General features: G+C 43.9%; 1 protein-coding gene across 1 annotated transcript in view; it reads left to right on the top strand.

The window, feature by feature from the left end:
- Positions 1 to 8090: 8090 nt before the first annotated feature.
- The window catches only part of IGSF9B (immunoglobulin superfamily member 9B), a 71297-nt gene continuing 53509 nt past the window's right edge, over positions 8091 to 25878 (top strand). The window contains exons 1-2 of the mRNA XM_044666153.1: positions 8091 to 8154; positions 22667 to 22864. Coding sequence (XP_044522088.1) covers positions 8091 to 8154; positions 22667 to 22864 — 262 coding nt within the window. The remainder of the gene's footprint in view (positions 8155 to 22666; positions 22865 to 25878) is intronic.

Here is a 25878-nt window from a genome sequence, read left to right on the forward strand (position 1 = left end):
GAAAAAGGAAAGAGGTGAAGAATAAGGGGAAGGAGAAGTGACAGGGAGGAAAGAGCAGAGATAAAGAAAAGGAGAGGGGCAGAGGGTGCACTGATATTTCCATATGACCTCCAACTCCTCTCATTCCCACTTCCTGCACCTGGTGAGATTGGTACTCATGCCAAGACTCTGGGGAGTAGGAGTGGGGGGAGTGGGGGATAGAGATGCATTTGCATCTCTTGGTTTCTTCCTGCACAAGGGCCTTCTGTGTGGAGACCAAGAGCTGGCCTAGATGGAGCCTGGAGACAAGGGGATCTAGAGACTGGATGTATGCCAGAAATAGACCCCATTTCAACTCTTCCAGCTGTGATTCCAGTGCCTGGCTCCTTCCCCCCAGCTTCTCCAGCTGTGATCCCTGAAGTTTGACCTCTTCCTCATACCCTTCTCCTATATCCTCATTTCTCCCCCTCCCTCCCACACACACCTCTATACTCCCATGATTCTGCCTCTTTGAGCCAAGAATGATGCTTTCTTCTTGGGCTCTTCTTAGAAACAGCTTCCTATATTTCTTCCTTCCTTCTGTGCCCCATCAGCAATTAATTCTACATTTATCTTTATCCCTCTACTCTCATTTCTCCTTCTGCTCTTATTTTTTTCTCTTCAACTTTCTCTTCTATTACTTCCAAACATGTATACCTATCTCCTACCCCCTTCTAGAAAGTTTTGTCTCTTAATACCACAGAATTTTAGAACTGAAAAGGATCTTAAAGGCCATTTAGTCCAATCATTACCTGGCACTTGGATGCCCTCTTCACTTTCTTCTGAAATTGCCACCCACATTAATTCCTATTCTTACTTCAACTACTTTGCTAATGATGTTACGTTTGTCCAAAATACTTTATCTTTTCCCTTTCACCTATCCTTTCTGAATCATTACATCCTCCAAGGCCCTTTTCACTCACCCAACAAGGTGGTCCTGGAGTCAGAAACTAACTTGAAGCCGATTCATGCTGCAGTCTCCAGTGAAGTTCCCTTGAAGACTATCTCCAGGAGACACTTTCCTCTTCATGAGACTGCCTCCAACCCAAGGATTTCATGGCTTTTATGGTGGTTTCCTATCCCTGCCCCTTTTCACAGGGGCTAATCACAGCCTCCAAATTGTCCAGCACTGGCCAGGAGCAGTGTCCGTGGGATTGACTTCTCACCTCTAAAGGTATTAACTCTCCTCTTAGGATTCACATGTTTCTGTATGTGAACTCCCCAAATAATTCAAAAGTCTCTGGCTTTTTGAACTAGAACAGTGATGGTCCTTTTGACTTTGGTGTGTCAAAATTCACCAAAAAAAACAAGCATAACTCAGGTGGTGTGTCACTTTGAGAAAAAAACCATAATTTCATGATATTTATAGTAAAATGTATAATTGTAATATATATGTATTTAATAAACCAAAACAGATAAATTAATATAGGTAAAATTGTCATCTATTGTGAACAGTGTCTATACTACACTAAAGCAAATGTTTCATCCTTAGCATCCGACCCCATACTTCTCTGTATGCGGCCTCGTGGCTGCATGTCATTGAAAATGGCTACGTGTGTCAGTGCTGACACATGTGTCATAGGCTTGCCATCACGGAGTTAGAAAAAAGGGTGGAACTTTCCAAGTATCTTACTGGTCTCCCACCCAGCACCAAGCAGGGTATGAATTCACCAAGTGGTTCTAGCTCTTCCACCTAGTTCAAGCTTGTGTTGATTCAATCAAAAGGTAGACAAAGGAGAGTTAATCCCATCCTCACAATCTAGTGAGGTATTAAAGTTATTATTAACCAAAGCTTTTACTCCAACTAGGCAAAGAGAACAAAGGATTCCCTTTTCACAAGTGTAAACTCAGAATAGACAAAGAGTATCAAGAATTTCCTTTCACAATCTCTCCCTGTGATTCTTTCAGAGACTAGTCTCCCCAATGAATCATTTTACATAACTATCTCATATCTCTAAAGATCTTCTAGCTAAAGGTGCATACAAAATTCAGTAGTTAGAGATAAGAGGGAAATGAAAGAGAGAGAGAGAGAGAGAGAGAGAGAGAGAGAGAGAGAGAGAGAGAGAGCAAACCAATGTTTGCTAGGTGCATTGACAATAAGCCAATTAGGGGGGGCAATCCCCTGTGGCATATATCCAAAATACTTGTGTTCAATCCCCAAAGTTCAATCAGTTATACTCCAAAGTTCGTACTGGATCTTCTGACGCTGTGGAGGTTTTCTTTGGGCAACTTCACAGTGCCTTCTTCAAACAATTCATCTTCTAGATTCAAAGAGTTATTGAGCTCTCTTTCCTGAAATGTTCCTTTCTCAAAAGATTTTTTATTTTATGGCAATTATACAATTGCTAAGGTAATTATACATGGCACAGTGGATAGAGTGCTAGGCTTGAAGTCAGGAAGACTCATCTTCTTGAATTCAAATCTTGCCTCAGATACTTTCTAGTCATGTAATTCTGGGCAAGTCACTTAACCTTGTTTGCCTCAGTTTCCTCATGTGTAAAATGAGCTGGAGAAGGAAATGACAGACAACTCCAGACTCTGTTAGAAAACCTCAAATGGGGTCATGAAGAATTAGACACAACTGAAATAACAACAATAATTTTGTATCCTTTTACTTGACTTTAAACTTCATGAGGCGGAAACATATCTTATCTATACCTGGAATTTCCACTACTAATTAGCAATGTAGTAGATTCCTAATAAGTGATTATTGAATGAATAAGTGATTGCCATAAAGCTTACCAAAACCAGATCTGAGGCAGTATTCTTGAGTCTTCACTTCTACCTTCTAAAATTCTCAAATGGTGAGAGTTCAATTTACAAGGGCAGAATAGCTGCAGGGTAGGGTCATAGCTGTCACTTTATCTCATTTCTGACCAGAACAGTAATGTATACATTTGAGAAGGAGGGTTTGGGGTTCAAATGGTTGTGTGCCAGGGATGCTAGAAGAATCTATAGTTTTATGTCTTTTTAAAAGACTATGCTGGATTGGAGATTTTCTCTCTATGTATGTGGTAGAGGTATCATCTGCATTTTCACTCAGGCAGCTGAATCTCTTGGATGGTCTTTGGATGAGAGGGAAGGAGCCATCTCTAAAGCCCCCAACTCCTCTCTCTCCTTCCTATTCTGGAAAAAAATTAAAATAAAACAAACATGCTTTGAGCTAGCCTCTTTACAAAATATATAGCCTCAGAGAAGAAGATTATGGTTGTTCATAGAACCATAAGATCATAGTTATATTTGGAAGGGACCTTAGAGGTCCTCTAGGCCGACACCTTTAATTTACATGAAACTGTTTGAAGCCATATTCAAGCCCAGGTCTTCCTGACTCCAGGTCCAGGTCTAGGGTGGAGTGGGGTGGAATGATGGTTTAGGCATTCATAGGTTCCTAGTAATTATTTCCTAAAGTATCATCCACTTTCTTCCATGAATGAGAAACCATTTGCCTTTCTAGTCAAATTCCTGGTCTGGATGGGCATGGAACTGGGGGAATCCTTGTGAATTCTCTGGAAAGTGGCTTTGATAAAAATAAATATTTCTGAATTCAAATGTCACAAAACCATTGTGTATGATGTTAACCTTTGGGAAAAAACAATAAAAGGAAAAATCTCTTTGGATTCAGTGTTGCAAAGGTTTCATCCCAAATATATAAGTGCTGAAATATGCATGAATCAATGTACATATATGCACTCATGCACTCATACACTACCATTTTTATGTTCATGTTTGGTAAATAGTTTTAAGGGAAGCTTTCCCTTTTGCTCAGGATAGCTCTTTTCTAGCAGTTGCCTGAGTCCCAGGACTATCTTTCTACAAAAGACACCTCCTTCCTCCAGACCCTCATAACTTGATATGAAAATTCAGAGAGTAGTGTGAGCTTTTGTGTCTTCTTGCCTAATGGGTCTAGAGAAGTGGTTCCCAAACTTTTTTGGCCTACTGCTCCCTTTCCAGAAAAAATATTACTTAGCCTCCTGGAAATTAATTTTTTTAGATTTTAATAGCAATTAATAGGAAAGATAAATGCACCTGTGGCCATCACCACCTCCACTGAATCACTGCCACCCACAAGGGGGCAGTAGCGCCTACTTTGGGAATTACTGGTAGAGCAAGGGAATAATAACATTCACATCTATCCCTTAGGCTCCTACCACTTACTGTTTCAAAGTTCCAGAAGGTCATGATCACAGCTTCCATTGAAGGGATGTGGTAAGTGTTCTAAAGTGACAGAATTTTGTTTAGACAAATCTGGAGGATTATGTCACCAAAGTTGATGTTAATAAGGTTCTCCCAAGTCTGAGAGGTTTAGTGTTCTTGGGATGGATCAACGAGTTTATTAATATTATTAATATTATATATAAGGGAACAACTTACCTACCTGATTTTATATGTGGATCCAGAAATTCTGCTGCCTCATGTACAGTTAGTTCATCATCCAGTGAAGGATAGAGTCATTGCCTTGCTTATAAAGTTCTTAGCTGGAAAAATATAAAATAATTCTCTTTGCCACCAATAATGCACACTTTTCCCTCTATATGTGTCTTGCACAATCCAGTCCAATGCCTTCATTTTATAGAGGAGTAAAGCATAGAGCCAGAGAAATTAAGTGAATTGCCTATATTGACAGTATCTCTGGTAGGATTCAAACCAATGTTTTCCTGAGTCCGAGTTCTGTGCTACGGTGTTGGGAGAGGAGGATGAGCTCATGATATGATTGTGGATAATTATAAGGAAGATAACATTCTTTCTCTTTTCAACTTATGTTTTATTTCTTGTTCTTCCTTTCCTCCTTAAAAAAAAAAACAAACCTTTACCTTCTAGTGACAAAGAATTGGAAACTGAAGGTGTCCATCAATTGAGGAATGGCTGAACAAGTTGTGCTATGTGGTTGAAAAGGAATACTTTGCACCATAAGAAATGATGAATAGGATGAGTTCAGAAAAACCTGGAAAGACTTACATGAATTGATGCAAAATGAAATAAGCAGAACCAGGAGAACAATATATACAGTAATAGAAATATTATATTATGATCAACTGGGAAGGACTAACTATTATCAGCAAAGCAAGTTACTAAGATATCCACAATGGACTGACTCATCATGAAAAGTGCTCTGTGAGCCAAAGAAAAAACTGTTGGAATCTGATTGTGGATCAAATCATGACATCTTCCACTTTATTTCCTTCATGAATTTTTTATTATATGTGTAATATGTCTTCTGTCCTGGCATGAGCAATATGGAAATATATATGACATGAAACCACTGATATAACCTATGTCAAACTATTTACTTCCTCCAGGAGAGGAAGAGAGAGGGAGAGAGAGAATATGAATCACAAAATGTAAGAAAACAATGGTCAAAAATTCTTTCTACATGTAATTATAAAAAATAATTTATTTTTTAATAAATAAAACCCTTTTTATTTTTTAAAATTAAAAAAACCCCTTACCTTCTGTCTCAGTATTAATTCTAAGGCAATCAAAAATTAATGACTTGCCTAGGGTCACACAGATAAGTTTCTGAAGTCATATTTGAAGCCAGATCCTCCCAACTTTAGGTCCGGTACTCTATCCACTGTGCTACTCAGATGTCCCCTCCTTTCTTCTTATCCACTTTCATTTGTATTCTCTTTACTTTCTATATGTCTCCTCTTCTAATATTCTCATCTAAGAGCTAGCTGTTGTCTCCCCCAAGTCATCCCTTCAAGTCCTAACACCTTTTTAACCCAAGCCTCTTCTCTCAAAACTTCCTTCCCCACCCCAACAACTTCATTTCTTAGTGATAACTACCATCTGAGTAGGACAAAGTGAATGGCTAAGCAAATTCAACCAAGATGGATGATGAAAGCCACTTTGTCCTTTTATTACCATAGCTATGTTTTTCTGCTGCCTAGATACCCTCTCAGTCTCACTGTTCTCTGATTAAAGTAAAATAAAAAGGGAGGGGATGAGGATGTGGGGGCAGTGTGTGCATGACCCCAGCATTCCTCTACAAATCACCATCACATCCCTAAGAAGTACTGGAAGAGAGGGAGCCTAACTGTATCAACTCTTTATCAAAGGACTCATTAAACGATTTATAGTCTCCAAACCTTGGGGGTGGGGAGTGGATAGGATTTGGGAAGAGAGAGTTTGCATAGCCAGGAATTTCAGAGTCTTTGAGGTCTAGATGCAGTAATGATTAGCCCAAGGGCTTACAGTTCTGGTGCAACTCACTGTATTTCCCTGGGTGGGCATGAATTATGGCTGAAAGGGAGAGAAATTAAAGCAGTGGTTTAGTTTGAGATTTTCTACCTAAGCTTTTGGGAAAGGAGTAACACTGTGCCCCCTCCAAAAAAAGTTCTAATTCTTTGTTTTTATATCTTGCCTCTAGAATTTGGTCTTTTCTGCCTGGAGATGTTATACCCTACTATCCTCAATGCCCAAATCATATTCCACCTATAGGGTGCTCTAGCTACTAGTCATTTTGTCTGGCCCAGGGATTTGGGGGAAGCTATTCCTCTGGGTTTCCAAGTCCACACTGGGTAAAAGCACTCTGTCTCTGTGTGCCTGTTTTGTATCTCTTTCTTGGGAGTTCCTTGCTGGGGATGCTCCTCATCTTTCTTCCCCCTCTGCACCACTGTTCTCCCGCCTCAGCCAGGATCCCATTCTGGTTAGTGGTGAGTCTTTCCCTGGGGCTGCTGCTGCTGCTGCTCCTTAAAGGAAGAAACACATCTTCACTGCAGTCTCAAAATGCCAGCATGAGGTGACTTCTTGCAGTTGATGTTTCCATGACACTCATTTAGTCCTTCTGCAAATACCTTTAGTGGGGGTGTAGGTGAGGTAGGTGAGGAGAGGAAAAGTGAAGACCCTTCAGTCTACTTAATTGCTTTGCTTGGTGGAGTGATTTCCTCCTTCCTCCCCCCACCCCAAAGTGTTCCAGGGCTCCTCATCAAGTTTCCATTGCCAAAAGAGCTCTTTATTTCCTCTCCTTCCCCCCATTCTCATGCTGCTGAAATGGGGCAAGGCTGTGGTGGGTGGGGTAGGATAGGAGCTGTGTACATGAACAGGCAGCTCCATTTAGGAAGAAAACTTTTTGCTGTTCAAAGTTAGAATTTAGGAGTATATCTGTTGAACATGGTCTAGAGGGTGAGGGGTATTTTGTGTGTGTGTGTTCGAAGTCAGGGGCCTGTGACACTCAGACTCATGGATGAATCTGTCTATCTGAATTCTAGGGATCCCTGAGGTCTTTTTGTCAATTCCCCTGCCTTCACACTAGATAAAGTCTACCCATTCCAGGTTCCTGGGGAGGAGATGGTAGGATAGGTAGAGTAGCCTTTCTCCTGCTTGGAAAGATATCCAGGGAAGGAAATTCCTCCTCATCCCTAGGCTGCCTGTTCCTGGGTCTCCCCATTACTGAATCAGCATCCTCCCTCCTCCCGGGAGCTGCTGTCCTCAGAATTGATGACAAAATGTCTGGCTCTCTGGATGGATGGGTGTAGGTCTTTCCCATTGCACAGTCATCCAGGACAGGTGAGACCGAGGGAGGGGGTCCCAGCATCAACCCCAAAAAGCTCCCATCTCTCCCTCCAGAAACTTGCCATGCAGTGTGAGCAAGGAGCAGAGCAGAGACGCTAAAACGCCTTCTCCCTGGCAATGCGCATGATTCTGCGGCTCTGTGCTCTCCACACTTCAACGCACCTTGAAACGGGGCTCGCCTCCTTCGCACGGGGACGGGCAGCACTCTGAGCCAATCATCCTCCACTCCCTCGGGAGACAACCAATAGGCAGGAGATAGGGGCGGCCCTAGCGGCTTGGGGCCCACGCTAGGCTTCACCATAGCATTGGCTCAGCTCTGCCTTTGCTCGTAGTGCAGGTGCTGCTGCCGCTGCCTGGCTAAGGGTAGAGAGAAGGGCTGCTATAGGAAAGGAGGGATGGAGAGAGTGGAGAGGCAGCAGAAAGAAAGGAGCAGGACATGAGAGAGGGCTTCTGTGGGTGCTCCCTGATACCGCTTTGGGGCTGGGGCATGATAAGTCTGCGGAAAGAGGAGCACTTTTGAGATATGATGACGCTCTTTGCTGGCGGGCGGTAGTACTATGATTTGGTATGTGGCCACTTTGATAGCAAGTGTGATCAGCACCAGAGGTCTTGCAGCTCAAGGTGAGTTGAAGTACAGCTTGTCTGCTCTGCCCCCATCCCTGTCTCCACCTCTCCGTCTCCTCCCTCCCCCCCCACTCCCCTAGGTCGCCGGGCTTCCCTTTCCCCGGGCTCCCCCCACTCCCTTCTTCCCAAGGCTGGGGAGAGAGCTCTCTGCTCGCCCGGCATCCGTGACTTGCCGCGGGAGAGAGTCCCCCGATTCTGGTGACTCGCACTCAGACGAACTACCTACCAGGGAAGGGAGAAAAACTTGCCCATCTATCCCATCCATCTCGGCATCTGGAAGGGATGGAGATAGCAGGAGAGAACGTACCAGGGATCCCTGGGGATGACCCAGCATCCCAAAGAGGATGCTCCCCGTGGACCCATGGCTATCCCCCTCCCCTCCCCGCAACTCCCCCATCTCCACTTCTCTAGACTTTTCCTTTAGCGAAGATTTTCTCGTAAGACGGTGTGCTTCTCTCCAGCAAAGTGACAACCAGGGGTTTGGAGAAGGGCTTATTCTCAATTCTGGCTAGCGAGACAGTTTGCAGGTTATTTGGTGGGGGTTCTCCCCCAACTCCCCCCTCCCCCCCACCATCCCCACTGCATACTGACCACTCATTGGAGAGGAGCACTTGGCTTGGTATCTGGATGGGACTCGAGAAGGGTTCACACACACACACACACACACACACACGCACGCACGCACACACCACACCACACCACACTGCAGCCCCGCGGGCAGCAGACGGCCCCCTCCCCGCAGTTGACAGCTTAAGGTCAGATCACCTTGCTGTCTTGGCAAGGCGGGCACCTAGCAGAGGGGCTTGGGCGCCCTTCGTTGGGACTCTAGGGGGATCCGACTTCCATCCTGAGTTCTGAGTACCCGCAATGGTGGCCCGGATAGCCGTAGGGTGTTTGCCTTCCTTGCCCGCACCTCTTCCCAAGCCGCACAAACTTCCCAGGGAAGTACTGAGCAGAAGATAGACTTCCCCCAGGTCCAAAGGAGAGCGGAAAGGGAGAATTCCCTGCAGCCCTCCTCGGCGGGATTCCCACCCCCTAATTTTTATTTATCACCCCCCCTCCCCAAACGGGCGTGGGGTGCGGTGAGGAGGAGGTACGAAAGAGGGAAGCCCAGGTCTGGGGCGTTGCGTGCGCTAGCGTTGGCTTGGGAGACAGAAGGCTGGGGAAGGAGATCTGTTCGGCTCGGGTGGTACCCCTGACTTGTAAGGAGTCCTTGTAAGGAAGTCAGAGAAGAAGAGGGCGGGTGGGTGCCAGGGCACTGAGCTCATGGTCCCCAGCGCCTAACGATAATCTGGCTGCGGGGCAAGTGCATAAACACTCGCTGAGACCACTGCCAGAAGGGAACAATCGGGCGGGGCTGGGGATTCATGGATGGATGTCAAACCTAGAGAGAGATGCCTCTCTGAGTCTGGGAGGAGGTGGGGAGGGAAGTTATTCCCGCCTCCACCCCCTCCCCCCCAGTCCCTGCGGTGCAAGGGCAGAGCAGACCAGAAGGAGGCGCCCTTTGCAGAGACTGCAAAAATTATGGGGGGGGGGTGCGCAGAGGGCGGAACCAAGAATGAAGCCCCTGAAGCAACCCCCCTCCTGGCCCTTCATGGGAGGGGGACATCCTGGAGGACCAAGGCAGGAGGATGACAGGAAGTAAATAATATATATTGCTGTGGACAGGTCTCACAATTCATTTTAGGTGGGGAAACTGAGTCAAAACTGATTCAAAAGCTTGACAAGATAGAAGAGTTTGGATCCAAGTAGGAAAATCCTAGGCTTCTCTGCCTGTTTCTTTCTTGCATTTTCTTGCCTACCTTCAATTACATTAACTTTAATCTAGTTTACTGCTCTGGAACAGTTAGTGAAAGGGCAAAAAGAATTAGCTGAATGAACCCAATTCACTCCAGAAAAGAAAGGCAGAGAAAGAGAGCTGAGTAATATTCAGACCTTGGGGGAGGTTTCATGAAGGGAAAACTGTTGTTCAACCACTTGGTTAAGTACTGGGTGAGGGCAAATGGATTTTTCACTGCAGCAAGAGAGAGAACATATATTAAGAACTTCCGAATAGTGAGGGATTGTTTGTCATGGGGGTAGGCTTCTCCAAGAAAGTTATGGATCTTCCTTTAAAATTTGAAGAAATGCTTATCTATTTTAAATGAGCTAAGGAAAGAAAGGGACTGGTTTTGTTGACCTCTGGGGGCCTCTCTTAGTGGATCCCCTACTTGCTTTTGCCTTCATTTATTCTCTTCTTTCTTTCATAGACTGGAAATTCAATGTACATTAATCAGAAAATTTTTAGAGAAATTTTGATGTCATTGCTAAGTGTTCGGAAAATGCTAAGAACCTCTTCTTAGGTTAAAGTAGGGCTGGGAAAATTCTTTTGTCACTCTGTTTCCCAGGTATCCATGGGGGAACAAGCTTGGGCATTGGAGTTGCTTAAATTCCAGTGGAGGGGCTGAAGAGCCAGAACCCTATCAGAGCCTGGAAAGGGTCATGTGAAGGACATACAGGGCTGCCACTTCTCCTATTCTCCTGGCAGAAAGCAGATGAGAAGAGTTTTTTGTCTCCTACCTCCTTAGAGGGAGGGGAAAGGGTTGGATGGGGCTGGGAGGGATCTACCAGTGCATATGAGTGAGCAAATCCATGTGTGGGTGTATGCCTGGATAGCTATAAGTATGTTTCTATGTGTATGTCTGGATCTGAGTGTGTCTTTTCAGTGTGAATGTTCTAACAGAATGCTCTCTGTTCAATGACTTCCCAAAAGCAGAGAAGACTTTTCCAGAATTCTCTGCAAGATGACATCAGGGGTCAAGATCAGATATGGGATTAAGGAAGTTAGTGTTTGACTAATACTAGAGATGCTCTAGTTATTAAACTTCAGCAAAAGGGGAGAGAGGGGCATTGTCTAAAGGGAGAAAAAAGTTGTTCTTACCCAAAAAGCAACTTGGAATTTGCAAAGGGGAAGGATACAACTTCACCTTTTGAATTTTGCAGGTCAGAGATGGAGAGAGAAATCTAGCAGGCCAACAGGTTTTAGAACTGGAAGGGACCTTGAAGAGTATCTTGTCCAACTTACTCATTTTACAGATGAAAAGACTAAACTAAGATAGGTTCAATGACTTGACTGTGATCCTACAGTTAATAATTAACTGAAACCAAGACTTTTGACACCAAATTCATGTTCTTTCCACTTTGTTATACAGCTTCTTATTGGGTAACCTTGGAAAATCTGCTTAGAGGCCTGCAATCCTGGGGATATGGCCAATTTACTTTGAAGAGGTTGGATCTAGTCAATGTCAGTCAATAAGACTTTAAGCCCTTACTATGTGCCAGGCACTATACTAAGCACCATCAAGGACATATCATGGTTGATAGAAATCAAAATATCAGAATAGAGACCTTGGAAGTCTTAAGTCCAACTACCTACCCAAATTATAAACATTTACTACAATATCCCAATTCATCTAACCTCTGGTATATCACTGGCAACAAGGAATTCACTCTCTCATGAGGCATTGTTGGATAGCTTGAATTCTGAGATAATTCTTACTTTTATTCTGCCTTTATATGTTTCCTTGTAATTTCTGAAAGGAAGCGTCTCTGTGAGAATTATTAATGGCTCCTTTCTCCCTGGGTCAAACTGACCCTATCAATATATTTCCCTATAATTTCTACTTATTGGCCTTAGTTGTCTCCTCTGAGCAGTCAAGAATAATTTTAGTCTTTCTTCCACATAATTGAAAGGAATCATGAATGCTTTATTTATTTAATTTAAAAAAAATTTGAATTCCAAATTCTTTCCCTCCTTTCAGGTCCTTCCTTACCCACTGAGAATGCAAACATTATGATACCCATTATACATGGGAAGAAGTCATGCAAAACAAATTTCAGAAATGTTAAGGGGACAAAGAGGCAGCCTTGCATATAAAGAACTACCCATACTAACCCAGAAACCAAAACCCGTGATTCTTATCTCAGAGTGGATCTATTGTATTGGGAGCTATTAGAGGGCAGAGGCTGTCTTTTGCCTGGCACATAGTTGGTACTTAATAACAGTTTATTGACTGACTGTTTAATAGCTGCCACTGAAAGAACTGTTGTCCAGGAACAGAATGAGACACCCAGGGCTAGTTGGAGGTTTGAGCTGGCATCCTAGCTATTATGGGCCCTGTTAGGGACTAGAGGGTTGGTCTGGGGCTTTGGACAGACCTCTTAACTCATCTCACCCAATAGGAGATTGAGAAGGACAAGGTATTGAGAGTCTTGATCAGATGTTCTATAGTAAATGGCCTTGAAAAATTGAGATTCTGAGTCTGTGGTTATTGAAGGGTACCTTAAAGAAATGTAGGTCAATAGGTAGTTGTTCTCTTTCCTGGCTTGTAGAACTGGAAGCCTTAATACCTTCCCTCCTCACCCCCCTACTTCACCCCTGCCTAGGTTCTTTGGTTATGATCACTGCAGTTTCTGACCTTTATATGCCTCCCATATCTTCTTTCTTCCTATCTCCTTGCTTTCACTCAATTCTATTCTTACCCAGCCTATACCAGGCAGTTCTCCTCTTTATAGGGTGAAGGAGATTCTTTCCCTCCCTGCCTCTTCTTTGGGGTTCTTAGAAGGGTCTGGAAGGCTGCAGGGCATCAGGGCCCTTGAGGTAGCACAGTTTCTTGTCAAGATTTGATTTAGGAAGTGGCTGAAGTGGGCATGTGCCCCAAAGAGATTAGGGAGAGGGAAAGTTTGAGAGGGACTGACCAAGGGGCACAAGGAGGAATCACCTTCCAGCACCAGCATGTTGTGTGACATACGACTAGTTTAGGGAATCACTGGGTCCTAAGCCCTAGGTGGTTTCATGTTTACAGCTCTGAGACAGCAACACTGGATCCAGTTACCCAAGGAGCCGGAGCTACCCAGGCAGGGTAATTCAGAGTCTCAGCATCTTCTTGAGTTTCCATCCCTTTTCATTCATTCTCTTTTAATACTTTTCCTATTCTCTCTTGCTCTGCTTAGGCTTGTTTCCTCCTGACTTCCAGTGATTGCTTCTTCACCTGCTCCTTAAGCCATTCCTTCCTATTCCCTCCTAAGGTTGAGCTTTCCCAGTGCCATCCTTCTGAGAGCCCACTTCCTTTTTTTTCTGTGCTTTCCCTCTTCATGGCTACTTTCTTTCTGTGTTGTCTATATCTGTATCCTGGCTTCTAATCATAGCTATTCTCCATTGCCTGCTGGGATGCATGGGAATGGGAAGCTGTGACTTGAAATTCATCATGTTCTTCCCTTCTTTCTCTTCCATCTCCCCCCACCCCATCCCCTTCTCATTGGCCCCAGGCTCCAAGAGATATATCGTCATTCCTCCCCCTCCCTTGTCCTCTTGCCACCCCTCCCCAAAATCCATGGCTACAGCTATGCTTGCTCAAGGCCTGAGTGATGGTTGAATAAGGCTTATTCTCTTTGCACTTCTGAGAGTAGTCTGGGCAGCTCATTAGGGTGACTGGATCTGATTAGTGAAAAGCTCTAATTGGTGAGAATGTCCAATTGCTTCTCTCTCTCTCTCTCTCTCTCTCTCTCTCTCTCTGTGTGTGTGTGTGTGTGTGTGTGTGTGTGTGTGTATGTGTGTGTGTGTGTGTGTGTGTAGGAGGAGGAGGGACTAGATAAAGGTGGTGGTAGGCAGAGAAATAGGGTGAGGGGAGAGAGAAAAATCTGATTAACCTCAGTTGGAGAAGATGTGAAGGCTGGTTTTGGAGTCTCCCTAAAGGCATTCTTTTGGCACTTGGCCTACTCTGAGCTGGCCTCTGTCTCTCTGTAGAGAGGGCAGCCATGGTTTCTGACAGTTTGGGAGAGAGCAAAGTCTAGGGGATGAGGTTGGTGGTATAGCCAATGGCTTGACTGAGAGGTGTCTGGGGTATCCTCATTGTGGAAGGGCAGTGAGAGTGGTCTGGGGATGGGAGAGGGAGCAACCAGGGGAGAAGCTCAGGGATACTTTGGGAAAATCTCCTTCCTTCTCCACTGAAACCCAAGGAAAGGGGGCATATATTTGGTATGGGTGATAGCAAGGGGTGGGGGGAAAGGAGAAAACTGTTAATGCCCTGGTCTCCTCCAGGGCACTGCCCATGGGCATAGACCCTGCCTGCTAGAGGCGACTGACCTATTTTCTCTTTCTGAATATTCTGCTCTCTTGCTTTTTTCACATGAACAAGCAGGAGACTGGTGGATGGGGGGGGGCTGGGGGCCTCCATGAGGAACTCGAGGGAGGAATCCTATGAGGGGCAGTGAAAGAAGGGAGACACTTGTCAGTCTTGAGAGGACATAGTCATGGGGGGAAATCCCCTTCTTCTCATCCTCTTCCCCTCCCCCTAACACCCCTGTTGGTCTCTCCTGGGGATGAGAAATATTATATATACATGAGACCATTGTTGCATACAAGTTGTAACCCAGCCTCCCCTTCAAACTCTGCACAAGGTGAGTGATTGTCCTCATTTTCTAGCTTCATATTAGAAAAAGAGCCAGAGTTTTATAGGTGAGTAAATACTGTATTTGTATTTCATACTTCCCTAGGGACATGCCATCCATAAGGTCTGCCTCCCTCTTACCAATCTGAGCACTGACAAGGAGGGGGTCTTGATTATGATGTTTTTCCAGATCCCTGAAAGACACCCCTGTCCCCTTTGTCTTATCCCTGGACCTAGCGACCAGTGTACCCACACTTTTGCATGTGTATATGTGGCCATGTGGGGGTTCTTGAACTTGAGTGCAAGTTGGGGAGGAAAGGAATTCTTGGGTGTGGGCAGGCGTGGTTTTGCTTTTTGCTGAGAGGCCATTAAAGAAGATGGGAGATTGAATTACTGACTTCCTTCCTGTCAGCGGGTCTGTGGGGAAAGGCCTCCTAGAGATATAATCTAGTAGAGAGCAAATTAAAGTTGCTAATATGTCCCTGCTTCATGGGCTGCAGTGGGGAATGAAGAGCTGGCTGAGGGAAGAAGTATACCCATTGGCAGAGGAAGCGGGCTTTTGGACTTTTGGTCCTTTAAATCCTCTGCTGCTCTGTTGGCTAAAACGTTTTCTTCTACCTGGGGAAACAGGGTAGGATTTATCAGACCTAGCCCCAGTCTGAGAAGTTAGAGATGGGACAGGTCAGGATAAGAACCAGAAAGGTGAAGGAACCCAAAGAATAATGTCAGAAGAGTGCCTTATACCATCATTTTCCCTGAAGGTCTTTTGAAGAAGAAGAGACCACTTGCCTTTTTTCTTGGAGATTTAAGGGAATGTTCATCCTGGAGAGAACCAAAAGACCAAGATGCCATCCATCCTATCTGTTTTATGGAAGTGCAAGTGTGATCACATACCCTTTCATTATATGAGGATGTAGGTTCTCCTCCCTTTCTCCTATGGCCCTTTTTAGGGTCATATTATCTTTGGTGGGGGGTGGGGTATTATTCTTTTCCAGACCTTTGGTTGACTTCCTTAGCTTAGTTTTCTAAAATCACTTCCCTAATGGTAGATATCATGATGCTTATTAAATTGTGGTAGCAAGGGATTGGATGTTGGCTCAGTCAGCAGGAGTTATATTTAAGGTTATAAGATAGAGGTAGTGTTGATGGTGGCTTGTCCCTTGTATTATTGGGCTTGAGTGCTTGGGAAATAGGGAACAAATGGTGCTGATGAGGACTACTGCTGGCAAATGTCTAGCCCAGTAATTCCCAAACTTTTTTGGCCTACCGCTCCCTTTCCAGAAAAAATATTACTTAGTCCCCTGGAAATTAATTTAAAAAAATTTTAATAACAATTAATAGGAAAGATAAATGCACCTGTGGCCATCACTGCTTCCCTGGATCGCTGCAGCACCCACCAGGGGGCGGTAGCACCCACTTTGGAAATCACTGGTCTAGCCCATGCTAGTGTGACACCCTTCTCTAAGTAAGCTAGAAAGTCTTCTAGAATGCCATATAATAGGGCAGAATACCTAGGGATTTAGGCCCACCATTCTTCTCTCTTCTACTTGAAAATCACAGAAAGTAAAGGCCAATGAACATGTTTCATTCTTCAAAATAGAAGACCCATTCATCCTCTGCTCCCTGTATTGGTTTCTAGGGATTAATGACCTAGAGGGATCTTGCCAGTGAGTGGCTTAAAATATAGATCCATCTAAGGAAGTCATAGATTTAGTTTCAGAAGAGATCTCAGAAGTCATTTGGTCCAATCCCCCCCCCCCTTTCATAGATTTGGGAACAAGCCTAGTTCTAGCCCAAAGTTGCAGAAACAAGAAGTGGCAGATCAGGGATTTAAATCTCATCCCCGCCACCTTTGTGACTTTGGGCAAATTACTTAATGCCTCTAGGCCTTATCTGTAAAATAATGTGGTTGGACCTGATGACCTCTAAGGTTACTTCCAGCTCTAGATTTTTCATCTTGTGATTTCAGAGCCATTACCAATCCCAGTACCTTTGGGTTATATGAGGTTTTGTAAGCCTCTTCTTTCTCCTATTCTCTTTAGTCTTTGATAGGTAATTTTGCCTTTGGTTGAACTGGGGTTCAAGATTGTAGGATTTTAGGGAAAGGAACTCTGAGTAATAACAAAAAGCATCTATCTGTCCTAGTTGTCTGTCCCTATCTAGCCTCTCTGATATCTGTGGCACTAAATGCCAGAAGCTGGAGGACATAGGTAGGGGACTAGAGGCTCTGTGGCTCCATTCTCTGTGATCCCCCAACTTCTAATTCTGAACTTGGCAAGAAAGCTGTGCCAGCCTCTAGTGGGTGTGTGATTATTCCGTGTTGACCAGGCCATGCCAACTACAGTCTTTGGCTCAGCTGCCTGCTGATAACCACCTGGCCTTGAGAGTTTGAGATTTGTACCTCCTGGGCTATCCAAAAGGTCAGCCAGATCTCAGAAGGGTAATATGGTCACCATAAAACTGTCTGGGCAAATCCTATGATGCTTGCTCACTAAGAAAATTGTCCCAGGCTACTATTGCTTCTTCTTCCTCAAAAAAAGGTGGGTGGGTGGGTGGGAAATATAAGTAGCAGTGTTCTCTACTCCAACCCTTAACCCCACCTATTAAACCCTAAATTCACAAGTTAATTATTCAGTGGTGCATGTCAGGGTCCTCAATATTTCCTGACCTCTTCTCCTAGGCTCCTATGATGGATGGATCAGTGGACATTTTTCACCTTCTATATAAGAGATCTTCCCTCTGCTTTACTGACCATTTCCCAGTTCAGGTATATAATTCAGGGCCATCCTGATAGGGCCATTCTATTAAGTCCTCTTTCTTAATTAGCTTTGGCTTCACCCTTCTTCATTAAATTTATCCACCAATACAGCTCCATCTTTCCCCATTAGATTATAAGCTCGTTAAGGGTAAGGATCATTTTTTCCCTAAATTGTTTTCTTACAGCCTAACAGTGTCTTGTATACAGGGGCACTTAAAAATATTTGTTGAATTGAGTTGTATTTTCCCTTTTGTATTTGACTTGGACAGTTGTATGCTATTCTCTAAGGATATTGTTTTTTCTGTTTCACTTATTGCCTTGTCTTTCTTTAGAATTGTCATTGTGTTCCTGAGTCTCTTAATGGATTCATTCATCCATTCGTTCTTTCATTTACTCATCAAACATTTATTAAGTGCCTACTATGAGTACCATGGTAAGGGTCAAGGGAGGTAGTCTCTTTCTGTGTTGTATGCCTTTACGGGTCTCTGACCCCATTCCTCTAAACTCTTTCCTTCATGACCCATTCCTCCACAACTCCCTTGTATTTATATTCTCCTAGGCTTTCTAGAGAACTTGTGCATAGTTGCCCATAGGCCTTACCTCATTCGTTGAGTTTAGCTGAGGCAAGGAGGGGAAATGGAGGTAGGGAGTCTAAGGTTGGAGTGATCTCTCAGCCATTTGAGAGGCAGGAAGAGGTATAGGGAAAACAGAGAGGGATATATTCAGGGTTGAAATTTGCTAATTTTTTTTGCAATATTCTGAGGGAGGAAAAGGAGTCTTTCTCTCTCTCTCTCTCTCTCTCTCTCTCTCTCTCTCTCTCTCTCTCTCTCTCTCTGTGTGTGTGTGTGTGTGTGTGTGTGTGTGTGTGTGTGTGTGTGTGTAGTGGTATAAAGGAAGAAGACAAATAGGATACAAGAGGGATTTGGAGTGTGAAGGCAGTTTCCCACTGGGAGGGGCTCCAAATCCGGTACCTAATTTCATCTCTGTCTTGTTCATTAGCTTTGATCATATACTCTTTCCTCTTCTTCCTCCCTCCTCCAACATACATATGTTCTAATACTCTATAAGAGGGATCATGTTGTATGAAAAAAACAACACCACTGAGTGACTTGGAATCAGAAATAATGAGTTGGAATCTGAACTCTGCCTCTAACTAGCTTTGTGACCTTGAGTAAGCCAATTGACCACATTGGGACTATTATGGTCACTAAAGTTCCTTTCAGTTTTGACTCTGTGATTCTATCAAATGAGAACACCAATGTTATGAGAACTTGTGTCATGGGAGACAACTGGAAGAAGGATAAATGGACAAAGAAGTTATATCTCTTGGTATCTTTTCTAAAACCATCTGGGTTGTATTCAGTATTGCCTGTTGGATTGTTGTTTGGGACAAAGAAAAGAGGGTGTTAGGGAACAGAAATTTGAGTAATAAAAGAATCTGTACCAACCTGATCCTTTTCTTTTCCTAGTATCTATGGTATTAAAGGTCAGATGCTGGGGGCCATGGAATCTTCTCTGGCTCTATTGTCAGATTCCCCCTCCCCACTCTCCATTTGGTAGATCAGTTCTGGGTTGTGAGTGGGTCAGAGGTGGGAGCAAACCTTGGTATCTGTGGTGCCATCCTTGGTGACTGTATGACTCTTCGCCTACCTGCCAGTGATGCCCTGTGTCAGTAGAGTAAAAAGGATGGTGAAGAAAGAGGTCAGGGAGTGGCTCTCTGCTTACTGGAGGCTGGTTAGGAGGCAGCTGGAAGCCCAGAAGCTTTCTCCAGCCAGAGGAGGTGTGAAACCAACAGCTTCATTGGTGATGCAGTGAAAATCAGGCAAAGAGAGGTGCAAATGAGCAGCCAGAGCTGTGAGAACAGTAAAGCCAGGAGTGGGTCCCCAAGCCAACACACCCCTTTCCCCAATCTGTCTCCTACACATTTCCTTCCCAGTCTTACATTCCTGAAGGGGCTTCACACACACACACACAAAATACAAATATAGAAGACTATCCCCACCATCATTATTAAATTATTTCCCATGACCCTTTCTTCATCTTGCCCTAGGGCAAGAAGCTCCATCCATGGGATACCCTCCATGCTTGGCAGTTTGCAACACATCCTGTGCCCTGTTTTGGAGTGGCTTTCCTTCTTTCCTCTGCCTTCTCTTTGTGATTTCCTTGCAGACCCATACTCCAGACACACACAGACATCTCTGTGTGCATGCGTACACTCTCACCGAGGTTCTACATAGATCCATCCCCGAATGTCCCCTGAGATGCTTGCTCTTCCCTCACCTTGGGAATCAGGGGGCTGAGAGAGGGAAGAGGGAGATTCTGTCCTTCCTGGAATGTCCAGCCCATTCCTTAAGTTCTCTAACTGGGGAAGGAGGGAATCGCTGCAGTTGTGCCCCTCCCCCTTCCTTCACGGAGGGGCTAGAGGTGCAACCTGGGTTGGGATTGGGGGAGGGGGTTGGAGAACCTGCTGGGGCCACTAGCAGGTGAGTGCAGCTCTCTGCTCTGCTCCAAAAATATCCAGTGATCTTAGCTCCGTCTCTAGAAAACAGTGATGTCACCTGCAGCCAATCAGCTTCTAGAAGGCTTTGCCTCCTCCTCCTCCTTCAGCAAGTTGCAGAGAGTCAGGATGCTGCTTACCTCCTGGGCTCCCTCCCTAGCACCAAGCCCCATAACTGCAGTGGGAGTGGGATGGAAGGGGGGGAGTGGATCACGCGGAGGCAACACTCATATCAAAGGGTCAAGCGGCTAATATTTTGGCACTGCTATCCCAGTACAGGGAGAAGCTCCATACTTCTTCCCCCTCTTCCCCTATAAGTGTTGGGGGATGGGTGGGTGATCATCTCGGGATCGAAGGCAATGTTGGCAAGGTTAGCATGGTAGGATAGAAGCTTGTGGAGCTGTGGACCTTTTGGACTAGTGATGAGGAGCTAATAGCTTTGGGGAAGGAACTCCTATATTTTTCCTCTCCCATAAGGACCTCCACTGAACAAGGTGACCTTGTGATCTTGCTAGAAGGGATTCTAGAATGAGAATGGAGGAACTTAAAAAATAAAAAGGTCATTGGGGATGGAGGTGTTAAAAGGTTCTTTTCCTTGCTTGAGGGATTAAGGAGAGTGTGGAGGAATAGCAAGAATCTGTTTGGTAGTGCATGAGTTAACTGAATTCTTTTGCTTTTTCTAGCCTGGTAAGGGGGATACATAAGAGGATTTGTCCCCCGGCTCTTGGAATAAGGGCTGCCCCACTCCATAACCAGCTGTAGTTAGGAGTCTGAGAAGCTAGATGACGTACTTCATTTCCCTTTAGCATTGAAATAACTATTTTCGTCAGTGGAACTACAAGTTATAGAGGTTAGCCCCACAAGTCTCTCCCAGCTTTCCATTTCTCTGCTCTCCTGGTGGTGGAGTTCATCAAATCACTCATGGTCAAGGTTAGATTAGGTCAGGGATTCTTAGATTTCCACAGGTCTATGCACTCCGATGGGAAAATTTATTCTAATCCTTCATATTCATATATAATTAGTTTCCCTTGTGTATTTTATGAATCTAAAAACATCTGAGAGGGATTCATAGACTTCACCAGATTGCCAAAAGGGTCCACGACACAAAAAGGTTAAGAACCTCTGGATAAGGAACTGGATAATCAGATGAGAATGAGGCCCCTCCCACCAACCAGCCGTCCCCATTCTGCGGCAGCCAGAGGGGAATGGAAAGAGTGGGGATGGACAGGGGGATAGACTGGCCAATTGGCTTATTTCACCAGCTATGCCCTACACCAGCTCTGTTTTGTCAGGGATTCCCCTGGTCCTTCCCAGAGTCCCCTCTTTTTTTTCTTTTTCTTTCTTCCCTTCTTCTTCTTCTTTTTCTTTTTTCTTTCTTTCTTTCTTTCTTTCTTTCTTTCTTTCTTTCTTTCTTTTTTTTTTTTTTTTTTTTTTTTTTTTTTTTTGGTGCTAGCATCTGTCAGTGCCCAGATGAGGGTGGGAGAATGGTTGTGTCTGCAGTTTGGGTTTTAAACTCTGATTGTGAAACCTTAGATGGAAATGTGTGTGTGTCTAATAGCTAGCTACAGCTGGCAAGGGGGCTCCACAGTGAGGGGGCGGGAGTCCTTTTTTTCTGTGTGTGTGTGTGTGTGTGTGTGTGTGTGTGTGTGTGTGTGTGTTTTGAGGAGAATAGTAGGAAGGCAGGGCAGAGAAGTGCTTATAACCCTAATGCACTTTATCCTGGAAGGAAAAATCTGGCTTTTAGTGAGCTCCTCTCTCCTCTCGTTAGCTTCCTCATCTCTTTCTCTTTCTCTCTCTCTCCCACAAGGCTGAAATGTCTTAGAGTTTCCACAGGCAGAGGGAAGATGCAGCCATCAGGATTAATAGATCTCAGGGATAGGAGCTATTTTCTTATGTCAAGGGTGTCATCTTCTGGCGAGGAAATCCTTGGGAAAGGGTGGTACTCTATCTTGGAGTGGAGCATTCCTATATTGTATTCTTCTGAGAAGGGAAGATTAGTTTGGTGTCCCATAGGAATGCAGATGAAAGCATGTGTTTTATTACTTGTTTATTGGGGTATAAGTTTGGAGGTTTGGGTTTGATAAGATTATTCACCTACAAAAATGAATAATATGGAAATATGTTTTGCATGATAATACATATATATAAGCCAGACTGAATGGTTTGCCAGCTCTGGGAGGGGGAAGGGAAGAAGGGAGGGAGGGAGACAATTTGGAACATATAACTTTGGAAAACTTATGTGGAAATTTGTTATTAAAATTAAAAAATTGAATTACAAAAAGCAAAAAAATAATGTGAATAGAGATTAAGTTTCAAAGAGTGGTCTATCCTTTCTTGGAAGATAGGCTATTTCTGGAGAAGGAGAGTTAACCCTTTTGGGGGTGAGAGATTGTTCCTGGGGGTGAATGGCTTCCAATGATCTATCAATCCACATTGATTAAATATTGATCATGTGCTAGGCACTGTGATAAGCACTGAGTATGCAAAGAGAGGCAAAAATATCCCCTGTCCTCTAGGAGTTTACATTCTAATAAGGAAAACAACATGCAAATAACTAGGTACATATAAAGTATATACACAGTAAAACAAGGGAATCTGAGGGGGAGAGGCATTACCTTTTTGGGGACCGAGAAAGACTTGCAGAAGATGGGATTTGAGCTTAGTCTTGAAGAAAACCAGGGTAACCAAGAGATGGAGCTGAGGGGGCAGAGCATTCAGAGCATGAGGGATAATCAAAACATAGGTAAGGAGATGGGAGTGTGGCTCTGGGGCTGGAGAGCTCTTTCCTACCCTCATTGCCTGATTAAACTATCTTGTGCTCACTAGGTGCCCACGGCCTTCGGGAGGAGCCTGAGTTCGTGACTGCCAGGGCTGGTGAGGGCGTTATTCTGAGATGCGATGTGATCCACCCTGTGACGGGACAACCTCCCCCCTACGTAGTCGAATGGTTCAAATTTGGGGTCCCTATCCCCATATTCATCAAGTTTGGCTACTATCCCCCTCATGTGGATCCTGAGTATGCAGGTAAGGCTGGAGGTGGGGGTGGGAGAATGGTATTACCCTTGTTCGTGGAAATGTGCCAGTGGACCTTGATTCTAATCTTAACACTTTGACCAGCTTGCTGAGTGACCTTCCTTTGAGCCCTAACTAAAATCCTGTCTTTAGAAAGTCTTTTCCAACCCCTCTTAATTATGGTGCCTTTTCTCCATTAATTATATCCTATTTATCTGATATATATATATATATATAGCTTGTTTATGCATATTTGTTTGTTTTCCCCATTACATTGTGAGTTCTTTGAGGACTGGAACTGTCTTTTGCATCTTTTTGCGTCCTCAGCACTTAACGAAGTGCCTGGCATATAGTGGGTGCTTAATAAATGGTTTTATTCATTAAATCACTAACAAATAAATATAGTAAATGGTTTATTGAAGTCACTTGGCCTCAGTTTCCTAGATGGATATAAAAACTCTCATGTTGTTAACCTTAAAGGGTCATTGTGAGAACGGTTTTTTTTATTATTATTCATTGTTATTAATAAATTGAAAGGTGTTATATGCACATTAGCAATGATGATGACTGGGAGGAAGAAGTATCTTCTAGCAGGATCAAGGCCTCACACATTGACCTCCTTTTATCCACAAGTTCCATCCCTCATCCCATTATCTTTCCCTTCTCTAAAAAGCTTCTGACAGCTTCCTGGGTCCCTCAGCTCTTAGAAGTCAGTCAATAAGCATATATTAAGTGCTTACCATATGCCAAGCACTGGGGATATGAAAAGAGGCAAAAGACAGTCCTTACCCTTAAGGAGTTTATAATCCAAAGCCTGCCTGAGATTCCTTTTAATGTTTTTTTCTCTTTCTATTGGATTCTATTTCTTCTTGTCATTCTGTTTTTGTCTCACTATATTTTTGTGTCTTTCTTCTTCCCTTTTGGCTCTGGTTGTAATTGAATAAGAGGGAGGGAGTGGGAATGGAGACAGGAGGGGGTGAGCTACAGACGCTGGGGATGTGACATTGTCCTTTGGCCAAGAATAGCCCCTGGATATTAGACAGAGAAATGGAGGAAGTAAGAGGGACTGGAGGTGAGGAGGGAGAGAGGGAAAGAAGGGAGCCTGAGAGGGGAAAGGCAGACGGTGACACAGGGGGACAGAGCTTAGGCGGGGCAGCGAAGTAGGAGTCAGTTTCTATCTAGGGAGGAATTTGAGTCAGAAAGGACCCTTTTGATGCAACTCCTCCGCCTCTGTTCCAGGTGGCTTTACAGTAGCAATAGCAGCTGTAGAATTAGTCCTGTCTAGCCTCACCCACTCCCTCCCCCTGGGTTCAGAAGGTGGAGCCTTGTTCCATTCTGGATTGTGTACATGTATGGGAGGGCTGGAGAGAGGAAGAGGGAGAGGGAGAGGGAGAGGGAGAAGGACAGAGAGGAAGAGAGGGAGAGGGAAAGAAGGAGAAGGAGAGAGGGAGATAGAGAAAGGGAGAGGGAGAGGGAAAAGGAAAGAGAGAGAGAGAGAGAGAGAGAGAGAGAGAGAGAGAGAGAGAGAGAGAGAGAGAGAGAGAGAGAGAACATATAAAAATCTCCATTTCCTTGTAGGTATGATTCATACCTACTACTTTGGTGAATTAATAATTATGAATGTTAAATTATATTAATTTTTGCTTCCAAAAATGATTTTCAAATGCAAATCCTTTCTCCCAGCAAAGGAATATTTAAAATGATGCCATTGTACTTGGAGCAAAATACACTTTGCAAAAAGTACAAATTCATTAATGTTTTTCATTCCGTTAAAAAAAAAAAAAAAAGGAACAAGGGCTCACTTGTTGGTAGGTGGATTTTTTTTTTCAAAGGACATTACTCCCCCTGGTGTTGTCAAACTCTGAAAAATGACAGAATATATATACTTATATACTTGTTTGTTTGATGAAGGGGGTTTAATTTAACAGAGTACTGAAACCCACTCAGAAATGGTATAGCATGGAGTAATTTGTACTTTAATTTTTCTACCTCTGGCTAGAGAAAATAGAAGATTAAAACCTGTTAGACCTCAGTCAGTTAGAAATGAGAAAAGATAATGGAAGGGGCAGCTAGGTGGCCAATAAATTAAGAATCCAGCCTAGAGATGGAAAGTCCTGGGTTTAAATCTGACCTCAGACTCTTCCTAGCTGTGTGACCCTGGGCAAGTCACTTAACCCCCATAGTCTATTGCTCTTCTGGATCTTGGCATAGACCAAAATACATGGGTTGGATCATTATTGGTGAACTTATTACTTATAAATAAAATATGGCTCATCCCTGAAATTGAATGAACAGCAGTAGTACTCCACAGGTCTTTTCTGTTCCTTGCAATACCTGTTTCATAACTTTTATAGAACATAGATTTAAACAAGCCAGAAGAGGCCTGAAGCCAATCACTTTTTCCCAAGGTATTGTCAGTTACGAGACATACCAAAATGTCCAAGCTCTGCTTTCCCCATCTTTTTTATTCCACTCTTCTCCATCTCAGAAATGGAGAACCAGAGTCTTAGGTGCTTAGCAGCTTCCCAAACAAAGCTACATCATGGATCATTTTGACATTTGAAGGAAACCAACTCCACAAACCATTCATAGTTTTAAAAATAGGAGGTGGGGAACAGAGAATGCCAGAAGAAACAGTGACTGTTTGAGGTCAAATTTAGACAAAGCTAAGAGGCAATCAAGGCTCTGACTCCTCACTGAGAAGGAATAAATAAGGAAATCCTCACTTCTTTGTGTCTAGGTGGATCCTAGGATTGAATCCAATGGTTTCTGTCACTAGAGCTAAAGTCTTTGTTTCCTTCACCTGGACATGATAGTACTTGGAGAAACACTTGGTTGGAGCACTTTCCAGGGTAGTTTCACTGAAAACTAGCTTCTCTTCCTTTGGGGGAGCAGTGGATTAGAGTAGAGGAATTTATTGATTGAAAAGCTTTTTTCCAGTGCCCTTTTTTTTTTCATTTAAAAAATATTATGCCATAGTGCTGCACAACATGCCACCCTCTCCCCAAAGGAAACCTTCTTTGCTT

Source organism: Gracilinanus agilis, chromosome 3 (genome assembly GCF_016433145.1).
Source record: "Gracilinanus agilis isolate LMUSP501 chromosome 3, AgileGrace, whole genome shotgun sequence".
Taxonomy (NCBI): domain Eukaryota; kingdom Metazoa; phylum Chordata; class Mammalia; order Didelphimorphia; family Didelphidae; genus Gracilinanus; species Gracilinanus agilis.